The 21,720-nt window shown below is 41.4% G+C and overlaps 2 protein-coding genes across 3 annotated transcripts in view; one reads left to right on the forward strand and one right to left on the reverse strand.

Moving 5' to 3' along the window:
• LOC139752821 (uncharacterized) overlaps nucleotides 1–21,720 on the reverse strand; it is a 227,792-nt gene that overhangs the window by 138,116 nt on the left and 67,956 nt on the right. The gene's annotated exons all lie outside the window — the stretch shown is intronic.
• Nucleotides 651–3,661, forward strand: LOC139752819 (uncharacterized). Its single transcript, XM_071668763.1, has 4 exons — nucleotides 651–792; nucleotides 1,261–1,318; nucleotides 1,590–1,824; nucleotides 2,603–3,661. Exons 2-4 carry the CDS (start codon nucleotides 1,309–1,311, stop codon nucleotides 2,694–2,696), a joined length of 339 nt encoding a protein of 112 aa, XP_071524864.1. The 5' UTR covers nucleotides 651–792; nucleotides 1,261–1,308; the 3' UTR covers nucleotides 2,697–3,661.

Consider the following 21,720-nt stretch of genomic DNA (forward strand, 5'->3'; position numbering starts at 1 on the left):
CCTCCTTTTGCATATTCACACTCACCCTAGCCTGAGCCAGTGACCCCCCTTAACCGATCGATCCCGGAGTAGGAAAACACCTGGGTCGGTGTACAGGTCGACTGCACGACGAGTACTCTAACTTAACGCGGGTCCGACCCTGGGCAAGCATGTACCGTATGAGAAAATCCAAACTTCACCGGAAAATATGAAACGGAAGCAGACTGATGATAAGACAACAGAACGATAACGTTGTCATAGCATTACACGAACCAGATCCCAGCGTTGTCCCACCATGGAAAACGTTCAGTGGCACCGAAATGCATATTTTGATACTGTCGGATATCACTGACCTAATGGCAATTAACTCTACAGTGGTGGGCCGGCGCCGGCTCCCCTGCTCCAAGCCTGCCGGAAGGGGAGTCCCCGTCTCCTTGACATATTCCACCTCTGGGCGCCCGGTAAATCATTCTGGAAATCTCATTTATGAAATATGGCACCATAAAAACATATGAACAGATGCTAAATGGAAGGTTTATAACGTACTGGTATTTATCCAAAATTTCAAGGTTAATACTTGCAACATAAAATATAATCAGTGAAAGAGGCTATCTGGCATCCACCCGGACGGCTCGGGTATATATATTCTCCCGTCAGCCCCGCGCGCTTAGAGCAGTCTTGGAGCAGATCGCAGCATATACGTTGGGGATTAGGGCAAGCGTTTCAGGGGGGTTCCTGTTTTTAGCTGTCTTTTTCTTCAATCTGGAGATTTCGTCCAAAATCACATCTTCAATTGGGGATGTTATTACAATAGTAAGTTTCTCGAGTGTTTTTCTGTGCTTCACTTTGTATAGTTTCACACCTGTGCCGAAACGTTAGGTTTGATTTCCTTAAATCAAATAGATGATGGTATTTTGTATGTAAGATTCGTGGTGCACGACTCCATTATATTCTTAGCATAGAAAAGCTAAGCAAGTGAAATAAGACCTAAGTGAGGCACTCCGTATTGAAAACTGGCTAGAGCTATCCTGTGTACTGAATACTACTCTTTACTGCTAGTATGTCCATAGATATTTGAGTTGGTTTTCCAGGGTGAAATCAATGAACGGTCAAGCAGAACCGACTTGGTTCATCAGACGATCAGTGAACGTCGAGTTGTCAAATAATAACGTTGATCTACGGTCGTCTACCGCCACATCTCTTCCCTTAAACTAAAACTATTGTAACTACCGTCCCTTAAGTTTGCATCACTCTCTAACGTTAATATCTTGTCTATTGCAGGGTTCGGGCTGGGAAGTAGTCCATGTACAGGATTACGCGGAGATCATCATGCCAAGAGGTAAGAATCTTTATCAGTTGTGAGGTACTGTAGTGCTCCGTGGACCAGTCCAGTAAAGCTGGAACACGAAAGGTGGAACACCAGGAAGGCAAAGTGAATATCTTTTTCAAGTGTTTACAAGTCATAAGTTTGGCCAAGACAAAAATTTGATGCATAACAGAAAGCGTAATTGTGAACAAAAATAGTAAGGAAAAAATATTTAACCCGTATATTAGTAAATTATTACTTTATTACTAAGTTCAGTAAGGCTTATTTTGTCTCTCTCCAACAGGCAGTGTGGGTGCGTCATGCTGGAAAGGGGACTGTCATCTTTTAGACTCTGTCAACATGGGGCTGAATAACGACGTTTCTCAACAGTCAGTGAGTATGAGAAGACATCAGATGCTCCTCTCCCACCACTTTCCATTCCAAGCGGTCTTCGACCGACATGAACACTGCCTGGATGAAGATGAGCAGCAAACTCCGTCTACCAGCACCTCGAGAACAAATTGGACGTTCCCCTTGAGGTAACACTTACTAAACCTGATTCATTTACGAAATATTAGGCACAGTTACCTGTCTTTCCCGCGTTAACTCTAACAGTCCTCCTCCAGATATACGAAGTCATCTTTTTTTCTCAGACTCTGTTGATTTCGCCTCTTCGATGTCATCCTTTATGTCATCGTTATTCTCTTATTAGAGTTCATATATTTCTTTGCCATTACCGCTTCGTCCGCTTCCTTACCTATGGAGTAATCCATCTTTTACCTTCTGACCAATCGTCTCCATCATGTTCCTTATTTCCATTACAATCCTCTTTCACTTTTCTATAGTCTTCCTTTTCTGCACTATCAATTTCTTCCTCACCTTTACAATCATCCACTAGCCCTCTTCATTTCAGACTTCAATTCCATGTCATCTTCCTTTTGCTCACGATCGGAACCTTCTTCATTATTATCATTGTGCTTTCTTAATTTTTTTTGAATCATCTCAAAAATTAAAGTTTTGCTACCTCTAATGCTGACCTCTTCCTCATCTACAATACAATCCTTCCTGGGATTTTAGTGTCATCTTTTTCATCTTGTTATCCACCTTCTTTACTTCAGTATCGACGAACATGCTAAGCTTTCTATATTTTTTGTTCTATATTATTTTGTTTCCTTTTGTTTCTTCTTTTGTTTCCTGTCTCATCTTCTAATCTTCAGTTATCCATCTCATTCATCATCTCATCAAATACTTTTCCATTGACTTCAAAATTCCTCGTGATATTGGCCTGACTGATGCCCTTTTTCTGCTCCTTAACAGCCCATCATCGGGGGACATCAAGTCTGATCTGTTCGATGATCAGATCAGCAGCAAGCGATCCTGCAGGGAACTGACACATCAGGTCCCGATATAACAGCTCGCTCGACCTCGACCCGTCAACAGAAATCCAAGATGTGACTTTGGATAGCAGGTCTGTGGAGAACGGACCATTACATCTGAACCTGTATGAAGAGTCCCCTACAGGATACATGGGGCAACAGGTCCTTGTATAACGGACGGCACCGCCGGCCCGTGCTATATATCCAAGATGAGACATTGGATAACAGGCCTTTGGACAACGGACGATTACACTTGTGACCACCATAAGAGTGCCAGCAGGTGACCTCCAACGACAGGTCCGAGAAGATCGGACGACCTCACCAGGACCTACAACAAATGCCAAGATGTGACTTTGGTAGCTGGTTCTGGAAGAACGGACGTGACTCCCGGAGATGGAATAGGAGATCCAAGAGAACACCCAGGAGGACATCGTAGACAGCGTCTGGCACACCTCTGGTCTTGGTGTATCGGACGATCACACTTGATACCGTCCATGAAATTAGCGTCCTACCTCCAGCATGACGGAGAACGTACGCTTCGGTCATATAATGACTGTTTTTGGCCATCAGAGCCAAGCGAAGGATACTGATCCTGAAATTAAGTGCCGTGAAATTTAGATTTTTTTTCAATAGTGTAGATTGACAGATTATTAGATTACTATCTTTAAATGGGAGGTTATCACACTGGGAGTATCGATGTTTAGGTATTAGAATATGGTTAACAATGTCCCATCTTACACCCTCCATGTCAGGATTGCGGGTCATACTTTCTGGCTCATCTAAACGGGACTACTGGGAGAGTCTTACTATCTTCTCCTTACAAGCACCATACACCCACTCAAACCTCTCTTTTTTTTTTCACATAATTACTCTTGCCAATCCTGTCCACTCACACACAAGGCCCAGCCTTGATGTGGACTTGACTGAGTCTGGAGCCTTCAACATAAAAAGAAGAAAAAAAAAAGAAATTTGTCATAAAACACTATATATATATATATATATACATTAGAAAAAAACTACGTACACATCTTGGATGGAAGTTGACGACTATAATTACAAAATACTGTTTGTATTGCAGAGTTGTTTGGTGATTGTTACCTTGAATAAATCAATACCAACACATAGATGACTTTTCTTATGCTACCTCCTTAATATCTAAATAATTTCAGTCCTCACTGTCTTTCAGCAGCAAAGGAACCACTCGATCATACCACCACCGACTCCCCACCCCAATATACCCAGTGTGGTACTCTACCTTACACACCACAATACCCATCTGGACGACGTTCACCCAACACCAAAAGATCTTCAACATATCCTCTACATCAGAACTTAAGGAGCCACTGGAAGGTGTTACCAGACTCCTGAGGTCCATCAGCTTTGCAAACAAGTAATGGTGGTGCTACAACAATAACAACATGGGCTACAACAATAACTACACGGGCTACAATAATGACATTGGCTACAACACAACACGTTCTATAACAATAACAACACGAGGTACAACAATAACATCATGGGCTACAACAATGACAAGAGGTCCACCAATAACAACAGGAGCTAGAGCAATAACAACAAGGCTACAACAATAACATCATGGGTTACAACAATAACTACACATTTTCTTACCCGACATTTTGATACGAAGTTTTGTTATTGTTGTTATTGTTGTGATAGTCATGTGTTATTGTTGTGATAGTCATGTGTTGTTGTTGTAGCCCGCGCTGTTAATGTTCTAGCTCATGTTGTTACTGTTGTGGTACGTATTATGTTGTAGCCCATGTTATTTATAGCCCGAGTTGTAAATGATATGGGCTACAACAACAACACAGGCTACAACAATAACACATGACTATTACAACAACAACAACAACAAAATGTCGTATCAAAATGTCGGACAAGAAAATGCGTGATTTATGAGAATGAACTGACTGAACTGCAAAACAAATCCTATTTTGAATATCACATACATATATCGTCTCACATGTAGACATATTTACATACTTATGAACACACACACACACACACACACACACACAGACTTTCATAATGTAGTAAGACGTTACACAGAGGTAAAAACCCTTCACCAGAACCTTAAGTGTATCGTAACAAAACAAAATTTGTAAAGTAACGAAACTTAGAATGTAACATTGCTCTGGGAGGGAAGATAGAAATGTGCACCACGTAACGATACAGATCTAACATGTAAAAGATCATAACGACATAAACGTATAATGACACCAGTGGAACAGATAAGAAATACATATATTTAACGGCCGTGGCTGACGTACTCGACACAATCATTTCTAGGCCTGATGAGTCATCATAGGCGATCCACAACATATGAGCGTCGTTCCCCTTCTGTGTTGTGATTCTCTATACTTAATCTGCCTGCCAGACTAGTTCATAAGAGCGCCTGCCACCGGTAAGTCCCTTCCCTGGAGATTTTTGTTGCAGGTTAATTCTAAGATAATGTAAAGTACAGGATACTCATGACATGAACGAAAGAACATGTTAACTTGCAGTTGTCAGATCCATAACTGCCAAATTCATGCTAGACTTTAGTATTCCCACACGTTCATACTGTAGATATCTCGGTGTAAGGTCAGAGTGATCCCATTCATAGGTTTCTTCATACACATGCTACAGGATAGGAACCGACTGCTTGACAAAACAAATACCCATTTGTCTTTTATAGCTTCGATGATCGCCGTAGGCCATTGCCCCAAAGCACAGCAACCTATTCATAACTTTCAACGATGTTCACCTTCAATGAGAGGAAGTTATGTGACCCTAAATAAATGTATAACATGCGCACATGCATGAAACATATCACCGCCTCCCGAGACGGGAAGCATGAATGTTTGTTTTAATCTATATTTCTTCCCTCAAAAAACCCTCACTACTTTTTTCCAATACGGTCTTCCATTCCAAAATTCTTCAATAACTCCTGCTTCGCTGACCATCTCAGTAAAGTGACACAACCCTCCTCGCTTTCTACTTCTCTTATGACCTAGTCATCATCTGCAAACAATTAAAGTAAGAGTCTAGTCCTTCTTGTAACCTCCAGGAGTGAACCTTGCGGCACTCTGCTGATGACCCCAGACCATTCAAGAGAAGGCATTCATGGCATGTGCTCTTCATTCCCTTCCAACAATATAATTTTCCAACCATCGAAAGTTACTCCTTTCTCTTTCCTAAAGTTCCCGTTTCTTTACCAAGCCCCTATGTTGAACATTGTCACATGATTTCAGGCAATTCAGATTTACATATTCCAATCAACCGTCTTTCTTGTCCAAAGCGGAGTTCAGTCTATAGAAATATAAGAATTTCGTTAAACATGATCTTTTTTTGAACGATTGTATGTCCCTCACTTGGGTAGTTTTTCAACTGCAGTTTGTTTTCCATTTGCTTTTCGGTTAGGTATTCCATTACTTCCAGTCTGTGTGTATGCATGTGTAATCAGGTATTTGTACTTACCTATTTGTAACGTACGTGGGGTGAGTTTTACACTCGTAGGCCTCAACCCCTTGAACATCCTCTGCTATCATCCAGCTTTCTGAATTTCTCTATGCTTTCTATATAGACTATGTCTTCTTTCATTTTATTCTATTCATATACCACTCCTGTACTATAGAAGTACTTCTTTACATCTTTCTGAAAACGTTTCTTACTCAAAATCACGTTCTCTCACCAAATCTCTCGAACTGTTCACTGTTATGTCATAAATGTGTTGTAGAAACTCAAGATTAGGATGAGATCGCCCTTCACTCTTCTCTCTCCCAAGCCGAGCAAATCTAAGGCCTCTAGCCTTTCCCTGTAACTCATCTCTCTTGATTCTGGTTGCTCTCTTCGTAACCTCCTCTATTAGCTCTCTGTGCATTTCTAGGTGGGCTAACCAACCCTGAGATGCATATCTTAATTTTGGTCTTATGAAGGACGTGAACAGGTTGCTGGATATTTCCTGATCCAGGAACCTGAATGCAGTTCTAACAATTGGCAAAAGATGACTTGGTCTCCTTAACTATTCCCCTAACATGGGATTCCAGCGACAGGTTAGGGAAATGTTGACTCCCAAGTCTTTCTCACTCACTCATTCCTGTAGCTTAATTTCTTTCGCTATAGCCCATGCTTATCACTTAACATTTACACGAGTTAGACTTCATCAATCACGTCTCAGATTAACTTTGGAGTCTGTCAATGTTCCCTTGTAATTTGATACAATACTAAACGCTCACCACTTTTCATAAATGTTGCACCGTCTACGAACATATTAAGGTAGGTGTTGAATACCTTCAGGTGAATCAACATAGATCAAGAAGAGTAATGATCAAAGAACAGATCTTCGCGAAACTCCGGTGGTGCTCATTTCGAGAAGACTTTTCTGACATTCGTCCTTTGTCCCTTTCTACTTATATAATCCTCTATCCTTCGACGAAACCACTATCTTTTTCCTCCCTGGTGATCCAGCTTCTTAATGAACCTCCCAAGTGGCAAAGAGTCAAATTCTTTCAGGCAGTCCAGATCTAAACAACCCACTCAACATTCTCGTAGAAATGTACGTATAACCCCCTTTTCCTAAATCCGTACTGAGTATCACTTGGGTAATTTCTCCTCTGGAGAAAGCCATCCATTTGCTTTCCGATAATCCTTCCCAAATCCTTACAGATCACACTCGTCAAGGACGAGGCCTGCAGTTCATCGCCATTTGCCGGTCTGCTTCCATATAGATAACTATGACGTTTGCTCTTTTCCACCCCCAGACACTTTACCACACCCCAGCGACGTTTTGAACAGTATTTTAAGAGGTTTGCTTAGTGTATTTGTGCACATGTTCAGCACAAATGGTGAAATTTATCAGGACCATGAGCCATATACAAGTCGAAACCTTTTATTATTCTGTAAATGTCTTTTCTAGACACCTGAGTATCTTCAAAGTCTTTCTTCCTATTCCATGTCTCTAGTATTTCCACTGTGAAAACACGTGTGTGTGTGTGTGTGTGTGTGTGTGTGTGTGTGTGTGAGTGTGTGTGTGTGTGTGTTTAGATGTTAACATGACCGGTAAACTCCGTCGGGATATCCGGGCCCATTTGACGTCATAAAAATCCCAATAACCAGATGGGCCTTTACAGAGTAATGTACAACTATACAAGGATCTTGAACACCTATGGAAAATATTCAGATTCTTCCGTTGGTGATTAGATGCTGACGTTGATGGCCTTAATGACAGTCATTGCATTTAGATTATTATCCTTTGCCTACATGATAATGCTGCACACCTTTACGTAACGGACAGCAAAGCTACTCTGGGACTGATATGATTGGGGCAATTGAGGAAATGCTTTCATATCATCAAATTGGGATTGTTCCTGTATCATCTGGTGTTTGATATTACTACTGACCCTTTTACATAGGAACGCAAGCAAATCTCCGTCAAGATTTAACATTCATATTGCCTTTCCTAATGTACTACTGGTTTGTTAACTAAGGTAGATGTTACATTCAGGAATGTGGACTTCATAACGATCATGGACGTCCAACAGATCTCGGACATCAGGTTGAACCCGCATGTTTACAAGATTATGCACTTCCATAAGGACGTGGACATCCACGAGAACGTGAACATTAAAACGAATTTGCACAGATACAAGGATAGTGACACCCACTTCCAGCTTGGAAACAGAAACATTCATTTGTTTACATTACGTGGTTACACATAACCATGGATGCAAAGTGATGTTAGTCAACAAAAGATTATAGGAACATTTTTCATGATTCACATTTTGAAACATGGGAAAAAATTTTGGTACGTTATCCTTGTATAATGATAAGGTATGCCTGCTCTCCTCATTTAACAATAACACTATATATATTAGGACAGATATTGGGTATAAATGAAGGCGTGAAGGAACCTTCTTAAATGGAACTAGCGGATACTTCATTTCTATCGTCTTGTATCTGTTATACTGAATACTCTAATGTGTTTGCCAATAATATTTTCTTTCTCTTTCATACTCTTCGCCAGTTCCCGCGTTAGCGAGGTAGCGTTAAGAACAGAGGACTGGGCCTTTGAGGGAATATCCTCACCTGGCCCCTTTCTCTGTTCCTTCTTTTGGAAAAAAAAAATGTATCTGTATATATAACAATTGTTCAGAAAAATGAATGACTATAATGAAGTATGAAGAATCAAAGAAACAGTCAAAAAATATGTCATGATTATAAAATATTAAAAATTTACTGTTATATCTCAGCATGATTATGACATTTCATTCACGTTTCATTTGAAATCTCATTATTATCTTTGTTTTCATATTCTTCAAGTGCTCCTTAACAGATGGAATGGCCTCAAAAGCCATACATGACTTCGAGACTGATTCACTTATATGTTCATCCATGCTCCAGAGTCCTGTGATTAGAGAAAACTAGGCATGCAGTTGGTTGAAAATTTCTTCAGACTAAGATACGGTCATGATGTTTTGCTATTTATTTCAGTGACCGCGGCTATTATACATATTCAGCGCAACGTCAGCGCGGAAATTTTCAATGAATTTGAAAAGAAATGTTTCTCTCAGCAAAGCTATTAGATTTTCTTATGATTTTAGCCTACCCATTCAACTTTCTTTTCATCTCTTTCATACCAGCCTCATATATCTATGGTAAAAGACAACTTATCCCTTTAGCTTTGCATAACTATAACTGTAGAGCAAATGAGTTTGAAAATGAATATCACCAAAGTAATAAATTACACTTGCATGTCCCATGTCAAGAAATGAATAGTTTCTTATTATTTCACAAAGATTAAGGTTAAAGAATATGCCGTGAAGAAGGGATCTTTCTAGTACTTAAAAAGTAAAGAAAATATATATATTAATAGAAGTACCAACCATACTTTAGTAAAAACAACTGGAGTAAGATCACTCATTTAGAAATCCATAGAACCTGAGAGTTCACATTTGCCGAGTGTACACACATACGAATATTCATGCTCACATGAGTATGTCAGCATAGATATACATTCAACTGCATACAAGAAGTGTTACTTCGATTCAAGGACAGAAAGCAATTAAACAATCACACGCTTCATCACATCATCATAAATTCCATCAGTGTCTGTGACGTGAAAATAAGATACACACAAAAAATTGGCGGCATATTACCAGTTACGTGTCTATCATCCACGTTACGCTGGACTGGCTGTTCAGGAACACGTCAGGGTGGCCACACGACATGAAACCAGCCATTCCTTTCCTCCATAACTAGAGCACCTTATGACCCTGCTTACACCTGCAGCGTTAAAGGATACCACACCTGCAGCACCCAAGGATTGGCTAGTGAACCTTCCTGACGGCAGGTGATCCACGCATCAGAGTAGGCGACTGGCCGGCGCTAAGGTGGGCTCCGCCATGTTTGCATGATCTGCCATGAAATCATGGATAGCTCTCCACCTGAAGAATGGATCGTTATACAAAAGGTAAAGAGAGGGACGAAAATAGGAAGAGAAAGGAGAAATGTGGAGAGAACTGGAAACACTACGAGGAGAAACTGCAATACACAACATTCAACTAATGGTGAGAGGAAGTCCGCTTCCTGGGACTGAATCCAAACTTTCGTTTTAATTCGTGCCAGTGTAAACAGCAAGTGAGGGTGCTGTGCCGACTGGGCGGTCTTTGTCATCACGTTGGCTCAATACCCATAAAATATTTACTTTCGATTATTTGTTTTCAATTATAATTTGTCTTCATAATCATATGAGAATTACACTTATATATATATTTTCATTTATTTATCTATTATACTTTGTCGCTGTTTCCCGCGTTAGCGAGGTAGCGCAAGAAAACAGACGAAAGAATGGCCCAACCTACTCACATACACATGAATATACATACACTCCCACAAAGGCACATATACATACCTATACATTTCAACGTATACATACACAGATATATACATATATACACACGTACATATTCGTACTTGCTGCCTTCATCCATTTTCGTCGCCACCCCGCCACATATGAAATGGCACCCCAACATATTACCACACATCTCTCGTACCCTTCATTACTTACTCGATCAAAACACCACACCACATGTCCTCAAACATCTCATTTCCAACACATCTATCCTCCTCCGCACAACCCTATCTATAGCCCATGCCTCGCAGCCATATAACATTGTTGGAACAGCCATTCCTTCAAACATACCCATTATTGCTCTCCGAGATAACGTTCTCGCCTTCCAAACATTCTTCAACGCTCCCAGAACCTTCGCTCCCTCCCCCACCCTGTGACTCACTTCCGCTTCCATGGTTCAGTCCGCTGCCAAAGCCACTCCCAGATATCTAAAACACTTCACTTCCTCCATTTTTTTCCATTCAAACCCATCTCCCAACTGACTTGCCCCTCAGCCCTACTGAACCTAATAACCTTGCTCTTATTCACATTTACTTTCAGCTTTCTTCTTTCACACACTTTACCAAACTCAGTCACCAGCTTCTGCAGTTTCACCCGATTCACCCGAATCAGCCACCAGCGCTGTATCATCAGCGAACAACTAACTCACTTTCCAAGCCCTCTCATCCACAACAGATTGCAAACTTGCCCCTCTCTCCAAAACTCTTGCATTCACCTCCCTAACAACCCCATCCATAAACAAATTAAACAACCATGCACCCGTTGCCGCAAACCGACATCACTTTCCTCTCTTCCGACTCGTACACATGCCTTACATCCTCGATAAAAACTTTTCACTGCTTCTAGCAACTTACCTCCCACACCATATATTCTTAATACCTTCCATAGAGCATCTCTATCAACTATATCATATGCCTTCTCCAGATCCATAAATGCTTCATACAGATCCATACATTCTTCAAAGCAAACACCTGATTCACACATCCTCTACCACTTCTGAAACCACACTGCTCTTCCCCAATGTAAAGCTCTGTACATGCCTTCACCCTCTCAGTCAATACCCTCCCATATAATTTCCCAGGAATACTCAACAAACTTACACCTCTGTAATTTGAACACTCACCTTTGTCCTCTTTGCCTTTGTACTATGGCGCTATGCATGCATTCCGCCAATCCTCAGGAACCTCACCATGAACCGTACTTACATTGAATATCCTCATAAACCAGTCAACAACACAGTCTCCCCCACTTTTTAATAAACTCCACTGCAATATCATCCAAACCCGCCGCCTTGGTTGCGTTCATCTTCCGCAAAGCTTTCACTGCTTCTTCTCTGTTTACCAAACCATTCTCCCTGACCCTCTCACTTCGCACACCACCTCGACCAAAACATCCTATAACTGCCACTCTATCATCTAACACATTCAACAAACCCTCAACACACTCCATCTCCACTACTTGTTATTACCTCCCCATTAGCCCCCTTCACCGATGTTCCCATCTGTTCTCTTGTTTTACGCACTTTATTTACCTCCTTCAAAACATCTTTTTATTCTCCCTAAAATTTTACGACATTCTCACTCCAACTCTCACTTGCCCTCTTTTTCACCTCTTGCACCTTTCTCTCGACCTCCTGGCTCATTCTTTTATGCATTTCCCAATCAGGTCAAGAGAAAGGTGCAAGAGGTGAAAAAGAGGGCAAATAAGAGTTAGGGTGAGAGAGTATCTGTAAATTTTAGGGAGGATAAAAAGATGTTTTGGAAGGAGGTAAATAAAGTGCGTTAAGACAAGGGAACAAATGGGAACTTCAGTGAAGGGGGCTAATGGGGAAGTGATAACAAGTAGTGGTGATGTGAGAAGGAGATGGAGTGAGTATTTTGAAGGTTTGTTGAATGTGTTTGATGACAGAGTGGCAGATATAGGGTGTTTTAGTCGAGGTGGTGTGCAAAGTGAGAGGGTTAGGGAAAATGATTTGGTAAACAGAGAAGAGGTAGTAAAAGCTTTGCGAAAGATGAAAGCCGGCAAGGCAACGGGTTTCGATGGTATTGCAGTGGAATTTATTAAAAAAGGGGATGACTGTATTGTTGACTGGTTGGTAAGGTTATTTAATGTATGTATGATTCATGATGAGGTACCTGAGAATTGGCGGAATGCTTGCATAGAGCCATTGTACAAAGGCAAAGGGGATACGAGTGAGTGCTCAAATTACAGAGGTATAAGTTTGTTGAGTATTCCTGGTAAATTATATGGGAGGGTATCGATTGAGAGGGTGAAGACATATACAGAGCATCAGATTGGGGAAGAGCAGTGTGGTTTCAGAAGTGGTAGAGGATGTGTGGATCAGGTGTTTGCTTTGAAGAATGTATGTGAGAAATACTTAGAAAAGCAAATGGATTTGTATGTAGCATTTATGGATCTGGAGAAGGCATATGATGGAGTTGATAGAGATGCTCTGTGGAAGGTATTGAGAATATATGGTGTAGGAGGCAAGTTGTTAGATGCAGTGAAAAGTTTTTATCGAGAATGTAAGGCATGTGTACGTGTAGGAAGAGAGGAAAGTGATTGGTTCTCAGTGAATGTAGGTTTGCGGCAGGGGTGTGTGATGTCTCCATGGTTGTTTAATTTGTTTATGGATGGGGTCGTTAGGGAGGTGAATGCAAGATTTTTGGAAAGAGGGGCAAGTAGGCAGTCTGTTCTGGATGAGAGAGCTTGGGAAGTGAGTCAGTTGTTGTTCGCTGATGATACATCGCTGGTGGCTGATTCATGTGAGAAACTGCAGAAGCTGGTGACTGAGTTTGGTAAAGTGTGTGAAAGAAGAAAGGTGAGAGTAAATGTGGATAAGAGTAAGGTTATTAGGTACAGTAGGGTTGAGGGTCAAGTCAATTGGGAGGTAAGTTTGAAAGGAGAAAAACTGGAGGAAGTGAAGTGTTTTAGATATCTTGGAGTGGATTTGGCAGCGGATGGAACCATGGAAGCGGAAGTGAATCATAGGGTGGGAGAGGGGGCAAAAATTCTGGGAGTCTTGAAGAATGTGTGGAAGTCGAGAACATTATCTCGGAAAGCAAAAATGGATATGCTTGAAGGAATAGTGGTTCCAACAACATTGTATGGTTGGGAGGCGTGGGCTATGGATAGAGTTGTGCGGAGGAGGGTGGATGTGCTGGAAATGAGATGTTTGAGGACAATATGTGGTATGAGGTGGTTTGATCAAGTAAGTAATGATAGGGTAAGAGAGATGTGTGGTAATAAAAAGAGTGTGGTTGAGAGAGCAGAAGATGGTGCTTTGAAATGGTTTGGTCACATGGAGAGAATGAGTGAGGAAAGATTGACCAAGAGGATATATGTGTCAGAGGTGGAGGAACGAGAAGTGGGAGACCAAATTGGAGGTGGAAAAATGAAGTGAAAAAGATTTTGAGTGATTGGGGCCTGAACATGCAGGAGGGTGAAAAGCGTGCAAGGAATAGAGTGAATTGTGGTCTACCGGGGTCGACGTGCTGTCAGTGGATTGAACCAGGGCATGTGAGCGCCTGGGGTAAGGAATGGAAAGTTTTGTGGGGCCGGGATGTGGAAAGGGAGCTGTGGTTTCAATGCATTATTACATGACAGCTAGAGACTGAGTGTGAACGAATGGGGCCTTTGTTGTCTTTTCCTAGCGCTACCCCGCACACATGAGGGGGGAGGGTGTTGTTATTCAATGTGTGGCGGGGTGGCGATGGGAATGAATAAAGGCAGACAGTAGGAATTATTTACATAGGTATATATGTATATGTCTGTGTAGGTATATATATGTTTACATTGAGATGTATAGGTATGTATATTTGCGGGTGTGGACGTGTATGTATATACATGTGTATGAGGGTGGATTGGGCCACTCTTTCGTCTGCTTCCTTGCGCTACCTCGCTAATGTGGGAGACAGCGACAAAGGAAAATGAATATAAATATATATATATATATATATATATATATATATATATATATATATATATATATATATATATATATATATATATATATATTGAATATATGGTGTGGGAGGCAAGTTGTTAGAAGCAGTGAAAAGTTTTTATCGAGGATGTTAGGCATGTGTACGTGTAGGAAGACAGGAAAGTGATTGGTTCTCATTGAATGTAGGTTTGCGGCAGGGTGTGTGTTGTCTCCATGGTTGCTTAATTGGGGTATACCGGGGTTGACATGCTGTCAGTGGATTGAATCAGGGCATGTGAAGCGTCTGGGGTAAACCATGGAAAGTTGTGTTGGGCCTGGATGTGGAAAGGGAGCTGTGGTTTCGGGCATTATTGCATGACAGCTAGAGACTGAGTGTGAACGAATGGGGCCTTTGTTGTCTTTTCCTAGCGCTACCTCGCACACATGAGGGGGGAGGGGGATGGTATTCCATGTGTGGCGAGGTGGCGATGGAAATGAATAAAGGCAGATAGTGTGAATTGTGTGCATGGGTATATATGTATGTGTCTGTGTGTGTATATATGTGTGTACATTGAGATGTATAGGTATGTATATTTGCGTGTGTGGACGTGTATGTATATACATGTGTATGGGTGTGGGTTGGGCCATTTCTTTCGTCTGTTTCCTTGCGCTACATCGCAAACGCGGGAGACAGCGACAAAGCAAAATAAATGAAATATATATATATATATATATATATATATATATATATATATATATATATATATATATATATATATTTATTCATCTATTTATTTTGCTTTGTCGCTGTCTCCCGCGTTAGCGAGGTAGCGCAAGGAAACAGACGAAAGAATGGCCCAACCCACCCACATACACATGTATATACATACATGTCCACACACTCAAATATATATATACCGATACATCTCAATGTACACATATATATACACACACAGACCTATACATATATACACATGTACATAATCATACTGTCTGCCTCTATTTATTCCTATCGCCACCCCTCCCCCCTCATGTGTGCAAGGTAGGGTTAGGAAACGACAACAAAGGCCCCATTCGTTCACACTCAGTCTCCAGCTATCATGTAATAATGCACCGAAACCACAGCTCCCTTTCCACATCCAGGCCCCACACAACTTTCCATGGTTTACCCCAGACGCTTCACATGCCCTGGCTCAATCCATTGACAGCACGTCGACCCCGGTATACCACATCGTTCCAATTCACTCTATTCCTTGCACGCCTTTCACCCTCCTGGATGTTCAGGCCCCGATCACTCAAAATCTTTTTCACTCCATCTTTCCACCTCCAATTTGGTCTCCCACTTCTCCTCGTTCCCTCCACCTCTGACACATATATCCTCTTGGTCAATCTTTCCTCACTCATTCTCTTCATGTGACCATACCATTTCAAAACACCCTCGTCTGCTCTCTCAGCCACACTCTTTTTATTACCACACATCTCTTACCCTACTATTACGTACTCGATCAAACCACCTTACACCATATATTGTCCTCAAAACATCTTATTTCCAGCACATCCACCCTCCTCTTCACAACTCTATCTATAGCCCACGCCTCGCAACCATATAACATTGTTGGAACCACTATTCCTTCAAACATACATATTTTTGCTTTCCGAGATAATGTTCTCGACTTCCACACATTCTTCAACGATCCCAGAACTTTCGCCCCCTCTCCCTCCCTATGATTCACTTCCGCTTCCATGGTTCCATCCGCTGACAAATCCACTCCCACATATCTAAAACACTTCACTTCCTCCAGTTTTCCTCCATTCAAACCTACCTCCCAATTGACTTGTCCCTCAACCCTACTGTACCTAATAACCTTGCTCTTATTCACATTTACTCTTAACTTTCTTCTTTCACACACTTTACCAAACTCAGTCACCAGCTTCTGCACTTTCTTACACGAATAAGCCACCAGCGCTATATCATCACCGAACAACAACTGACTCACTTCCCAAGCTCTCTCATCCACAACAGACTGCATACTTGCTCCTCTTTCCAAAACTCTTGCATTCACCTCCCTAACAACCCTATGGTGAGGTGCCTGAGGATTGGCGGAATGCGTGCATAGTGCCATTGTACAAAGGCAAAGGGGATAAGAATGAGTGCTCAAATTACAGAGGTATAAGTTTGTTGAGTATTCCTGGTAAATTATATGGGAGGGTATTGATTGAGAGGGTGAAGGCATGTACAGAGCATCAGATTGGGGAAGAGCAGTGTGGTTTCAGAAGTGGTAGAGGATGTGTGGATCAGGTGTTTGCTTTGAAGAATGTATGTGAGAAATACTTAGAAAAGCAAATGATTTGTATGTAGCATTTATGGATCTGTAGAAGGCATATGATAGAGTTGATAGAGATGCTCTGTGGAAGGTATTAAGAATATATGGTGTGGGAGGCAAGTTGTTAGAAGCAGTGAAAAGTTTTTATCGAGGATGTAAGGCATGTGTGCGTGTCGGAAGAGAGGAAAGTGATTGGTTCTCAGTGAATGTAGGTTTGCGGCAGGGGTGTGTGATGTCTCCATGGTTGTTTAATTTGTTTATGGATGGGGTTTGTTAGGGAGGTAAATGCAAGAGTTTTGGAAAGAGGGGCAAGTATGAAGTCTGTTGGGGATGAGAGAGCTTGGGAAGTGAGTCAGTTGTTGTTCGCTGATGATACAGCGCTGGTGGCTGATTCATGTGAGAAACTGCAGAAGCTGGTGACTGAGTTTGGTAAAGTGTGTGAAAGAAGAAAGTTAAGAGTAAATGTGAATAAGAGCAACGTTATTAGGTACAGTAGGGTTGAGGGTCAAATCAATTGGGAGGTAAGTTTGAATGGAGAAAAATTGGAGGAAGTAAAGTGTTTTAGATATCTGGGAGTGGATCTGGCAGCGGATGGAACCATGGAAGCGGAAGTGGATCATAGGGTGGGTTAGGGGGCGAAAATCCTGGGAGCCTTGAAGAACGAGTGGAAGTCGAGAACATTATCTCGGAAAGCAAAAATGGGTATGTTTGAAGGAATAGTGGTTCCAACAATGTTGTATGGTTGCGAGGCGTGGGCTATGGATAGAGTTGTGCGCAGGAGGATGGATGTGCTGGAAATGAGATGTTTGAGGACAATGTGTGGTGTGAGGTGGTTTGATCGAGTAAGTAACGTAAGGGTAAGGGAGATGTGTGGAAATAAAAAGAGCGTGGTTGAGAGAGCAGAAGAGGGTGTTTTGAAATGGTTTGGGCACATGGAGAGAATGAGTGAGGAAAGATTGACCAAGAGGATATATGTGTCGGAGGTGGAGGGAACGAGGAGAAGTGGGAGACAAAATTGGAGGTGGAAAGATGGAGTGAAAAAGATTTTGTGTGATCGGGGCCTGAACATGCAGGAGGGTGAAAGGAGGGCAAGGAATAGAGTGAATTGGATCGATGTGTTATACCGGGGTTGACGTGCTGTCAGTGGATTGAATCAGGGCATGTGAAGCGTCTGGGGTAAACCATGGAAAGCTGTGTAGGTATGTTTATTTGCGTGTGTGGACGTATGTATATACATGTGTATGGGGATGGGTTGGGCCATTTCTTTCGTCTGTTTCCTTGCGCTACCTCGCAAATGCAGGAGACAGCGAAAAAAAAAAAAAAAAAAAAAATATATATATATATATATATATATATATATATATATATATATATATATATATATATATATATATATATATATATATTCCTATGAGTCCACGGGGAAAATGAAACACGAAAAGTTCCCAAATGCACTTTCGTGTAATAATCACATCATCAGGGGAGACACAAGAGAGAAATATAACAGTCAGTTGATATACATCGAAGAGACGAAGCTAGGACGCCATTTGGTAAACATGTTTACCAAATGGCGTCCCAGCTTCGTCTCTCCGATGTATATCAACTGAATGTTATATTTCTCTCTTGTGTCTCCCCTGATGATGTGATTATTACACGAAAGTGCATTTGGGAACTTTTCGTGTTTCATTTTCCCCGTGGACTCATAGGAATATCTTGATCACGTGCAAAATTGTGATCCTTTCCAATATATATATATATATATATATATATATATATATATATATATATATATATATATATATATATACATATATATATATTGACTAGGTAATTAGGGATGATATCTTCAATCACGTATCAGAGTTGCAGGCCAGATGAACTTCCTTACAGGCTGATGGCCGTAAAACCTAACATCAACATTTAAGCCGGTAACCCAGGGAAAGTCATTGTGTACCCCATGTTCATCCTGTGAGCGGTAGCTCTAAAGGATTTGGTCCTACACAACAGCAAAGGTAACAACAGACTTGAGAAAATGCAAAATGAGGCTTTTAAAATCATACTTGGTTGTTCGAAGTCCACTAAAGTACTCAACATGCAGAACGAACTTTGTATTCCTAGCATTGAAGACAAAACACTTGAAATCAATCTAATGATAGGACTGAAGCTTCTGCGTGGTGATCCAGGCACTGTTGTCTCAAGAATTGTTAAACCATATATGCCAGGCACAAGTGAATCTAAATGGATCTAAATAACAGCCAACCAAATGGCAATGTTTAGTGTACATAATCTGTATAAAATTAGGAAACAGCAGCATTTCCTGCCTCCCTGGCAGATAACTCCCTTTGACGTCACTACACCTTCTTATCCATCCAAGTAACTACATACGATCTTCATCTTCAACACCTAGCCAAGACCGGCGCTCTTGAACATATGCAGAAACTCTCGACTGACAATAACATAACCCAGTGCACCTATACTGACGGTTCTCGCGACTCTGCCACTGGGAGGGCAGGTAGTGATGCCATTGTGGTCCAGCTCAATGTTAATAGATTAGAGAAAAAAGTTAGAACAAACAACTGGGCATTTACTCTACAAACTGAACTGTTCGCCACACTTATCACTCTTGAGCAGGTAGAAATCACTGCCACAAACAACTTTCGTTTGTCAATTGGTAACCGCAACTTGCTCATTGCTGTGACGTCATACGGCCACATTTTCTTTCTTAGAATATTCTCAAGGTCTCCCTCCTCCCCTCCTCCTCCACAGGGGACAGCCGCATGAATAAGGTTAGGGCAAACGATTTCTCAATTGTGGACGGTCAAGAAACTGACGAGTCTTAATAGTTCAGTTCATCAACTCCACTGTGGTGTTGGTGGACACTGACTATACTGCTTTAATTAAGAACGAAATTTTGAAATAGATTTGTCGATGTATGTCTTACCTTACATTCTATGGTAAGGAACAGTACTGGACAATGATAACACATCTCTCCATGTTCGGAGAGAGAGAGAGAGAATGTACGTACAGAAAAAAGTTAATCACTTTATAATAAAATATTTGACAATACGTAATCCTCTAGCGGACTACAGACAAGTAGTCAAGGAGTAAGAAGCACAACGGTGACCAGGGCTGTGAGGTCAGTGAGTCAGTACATGACATGTTATCATCGTGGAACGAGTCGTCTTCTTGTATTAGTTTTTCGTTCCTTAGATTTTTTTTTTTTTTTTTTTTACGAAGGTATGACAACAGGCAGGAAATTATGATTGTGTGGGGCCAGTTGACGAGGTGAGGAAGATTTACATCTCACTGTCACCTGTAGATATACCTTGCGACGTACCTATGCTTTTGGGAAGAATTGACGTGCTGGAGCACTGCGTACAAGTAATATATTTAGAACTAATATCAAATTTGCGTCTCGGGCTGCAGAAAGTGACTGGTCGCTTGTAACAGTTGGCTTGATGCCAGTATCCTGCTCACTCTAGGAGTATTCAGTGACACCTGGTATCTCTGCTGCTGGTGCCGTTAGAGAGTCAACACATTATCACCGTCAAGATAAGGATCACTTAAAACGATAAACATTACTAATTGCTTTTATCACAGCGAGCCTAGGGTCCAGTCCCCCAGCCTCCCCGGACCCGTAGATATCAGGGGTTATCTGATACCCTTTAACCCTTACCCAGAATACACTTGACGTAATAGTGGAGTAGGTCGCCCCACACCATGCCCGACTCTTAAATAGATTTCAGTTTCTATATTTGTCTCAAGAAGATCATCGATTCCACAGCTCCTACCACCCAGTGTCGTGACATCCTTCCTGACAATCCAATATTACACAGTTGACACACTGTTCTGAGCAAAGGTTCATGTTGATGAGCCCAGGTTTATGAGACTGAAGTCATTTACAAATTAGCATCAAACACAGTATCACATCTACCTGAGCGATGGTTGGAAAACCTCTCGCGGGGCAAACTCCTAAGTGGCTCTATTGAAGACTCAACTGTCTAAGGATGTAAGTTATATTGCATGTGTGACTTAGGGACTGCCAGAGGTGGCAGGAGGCGAAGACGGTGGCAGACAGCCGGGGTTGCAGGACCGTCATACTCCCCTCACTGCATTAGCCGGTCAGGTTATGAACTTAAGGACTATTACATCTTTTGCAAACATTCTAAAGCATTACATTCCTAGGTACTGCAAAATGCTTTACCTTTATTGACAACAAATCTTCCTTCATGAAGAACAAGGATGACATATGAGACACAAACGAAAAGTTCTATAAATATAGGCTTAAATGATTCACTGTATTCGAGCATGGCATGAAAAGGAACACAAACATGCATGTTTTAGAGCACACTCGAGTACATATTTAAACTTAAGCAGAAACAGACAATCAGACACAATTTGTTCCATCTTAGTTCTATATGTGACAGATTTAGAACAGCGTTCATGGTCGCATAGATGCAGTTGAAAGTATGCAATAAACAAAATACAAGCGACGAGGCAGACTGTACCATACGAGCCCTCACTACTGTCCACAAGTATAATGCAGTGGCAATATTCTCTAACTGAATTTACCTGTTGGCTAATGCAGTCCACCTACCCAGCTCGTGAAGAACTAGTCCCTCGCTGTTTGGCACACAGGAAGGAATGACCCTAGACGGTCCACACACCTGCACGACTGGTAGTTAGGAGTCTTTGCTATCCTAAACCACATCACTCTTTATGAACGTGTTTTGGATCTACTGTTATATTTTAGATCCATGTGCATTTTTTCACCTTTCATATCTGCATACATGTTTACACATAAACGAACATACTAACATGCATAGCCGCTTATGGCCATACTCATTAAAGCGCTGCACTTTAACAGTAAAAATTCGAGGCGATTTGGGCACCACTTA

This window comes from Panulirus ornatus, chromosome 13, assembly GCF_036320965.1.
Source record: "Panulirus ornatus isolate Po-2019 chromosome 13, ASM3632096v1, whole genome shotgun sequence".
NCBI classification, from domain to species: Eukaryota; Metazoa; Arthropoda; class Malacostraca; order Decapoda; family Palinuridae; genus Panulirus; species Panulirus ornatus.

Excerpts from the sequence above, each read along its gene's own strand:
- LOC139752819 (XM_071668763.1), top strand. Across the intron at positions 1,825-2,602 it reads AATTGGACGTTCCCCTTGAG|CCCATCATCGGGGGACATCA; the intron begins GTAACACTTACT and ends GCTCCTTAACAG.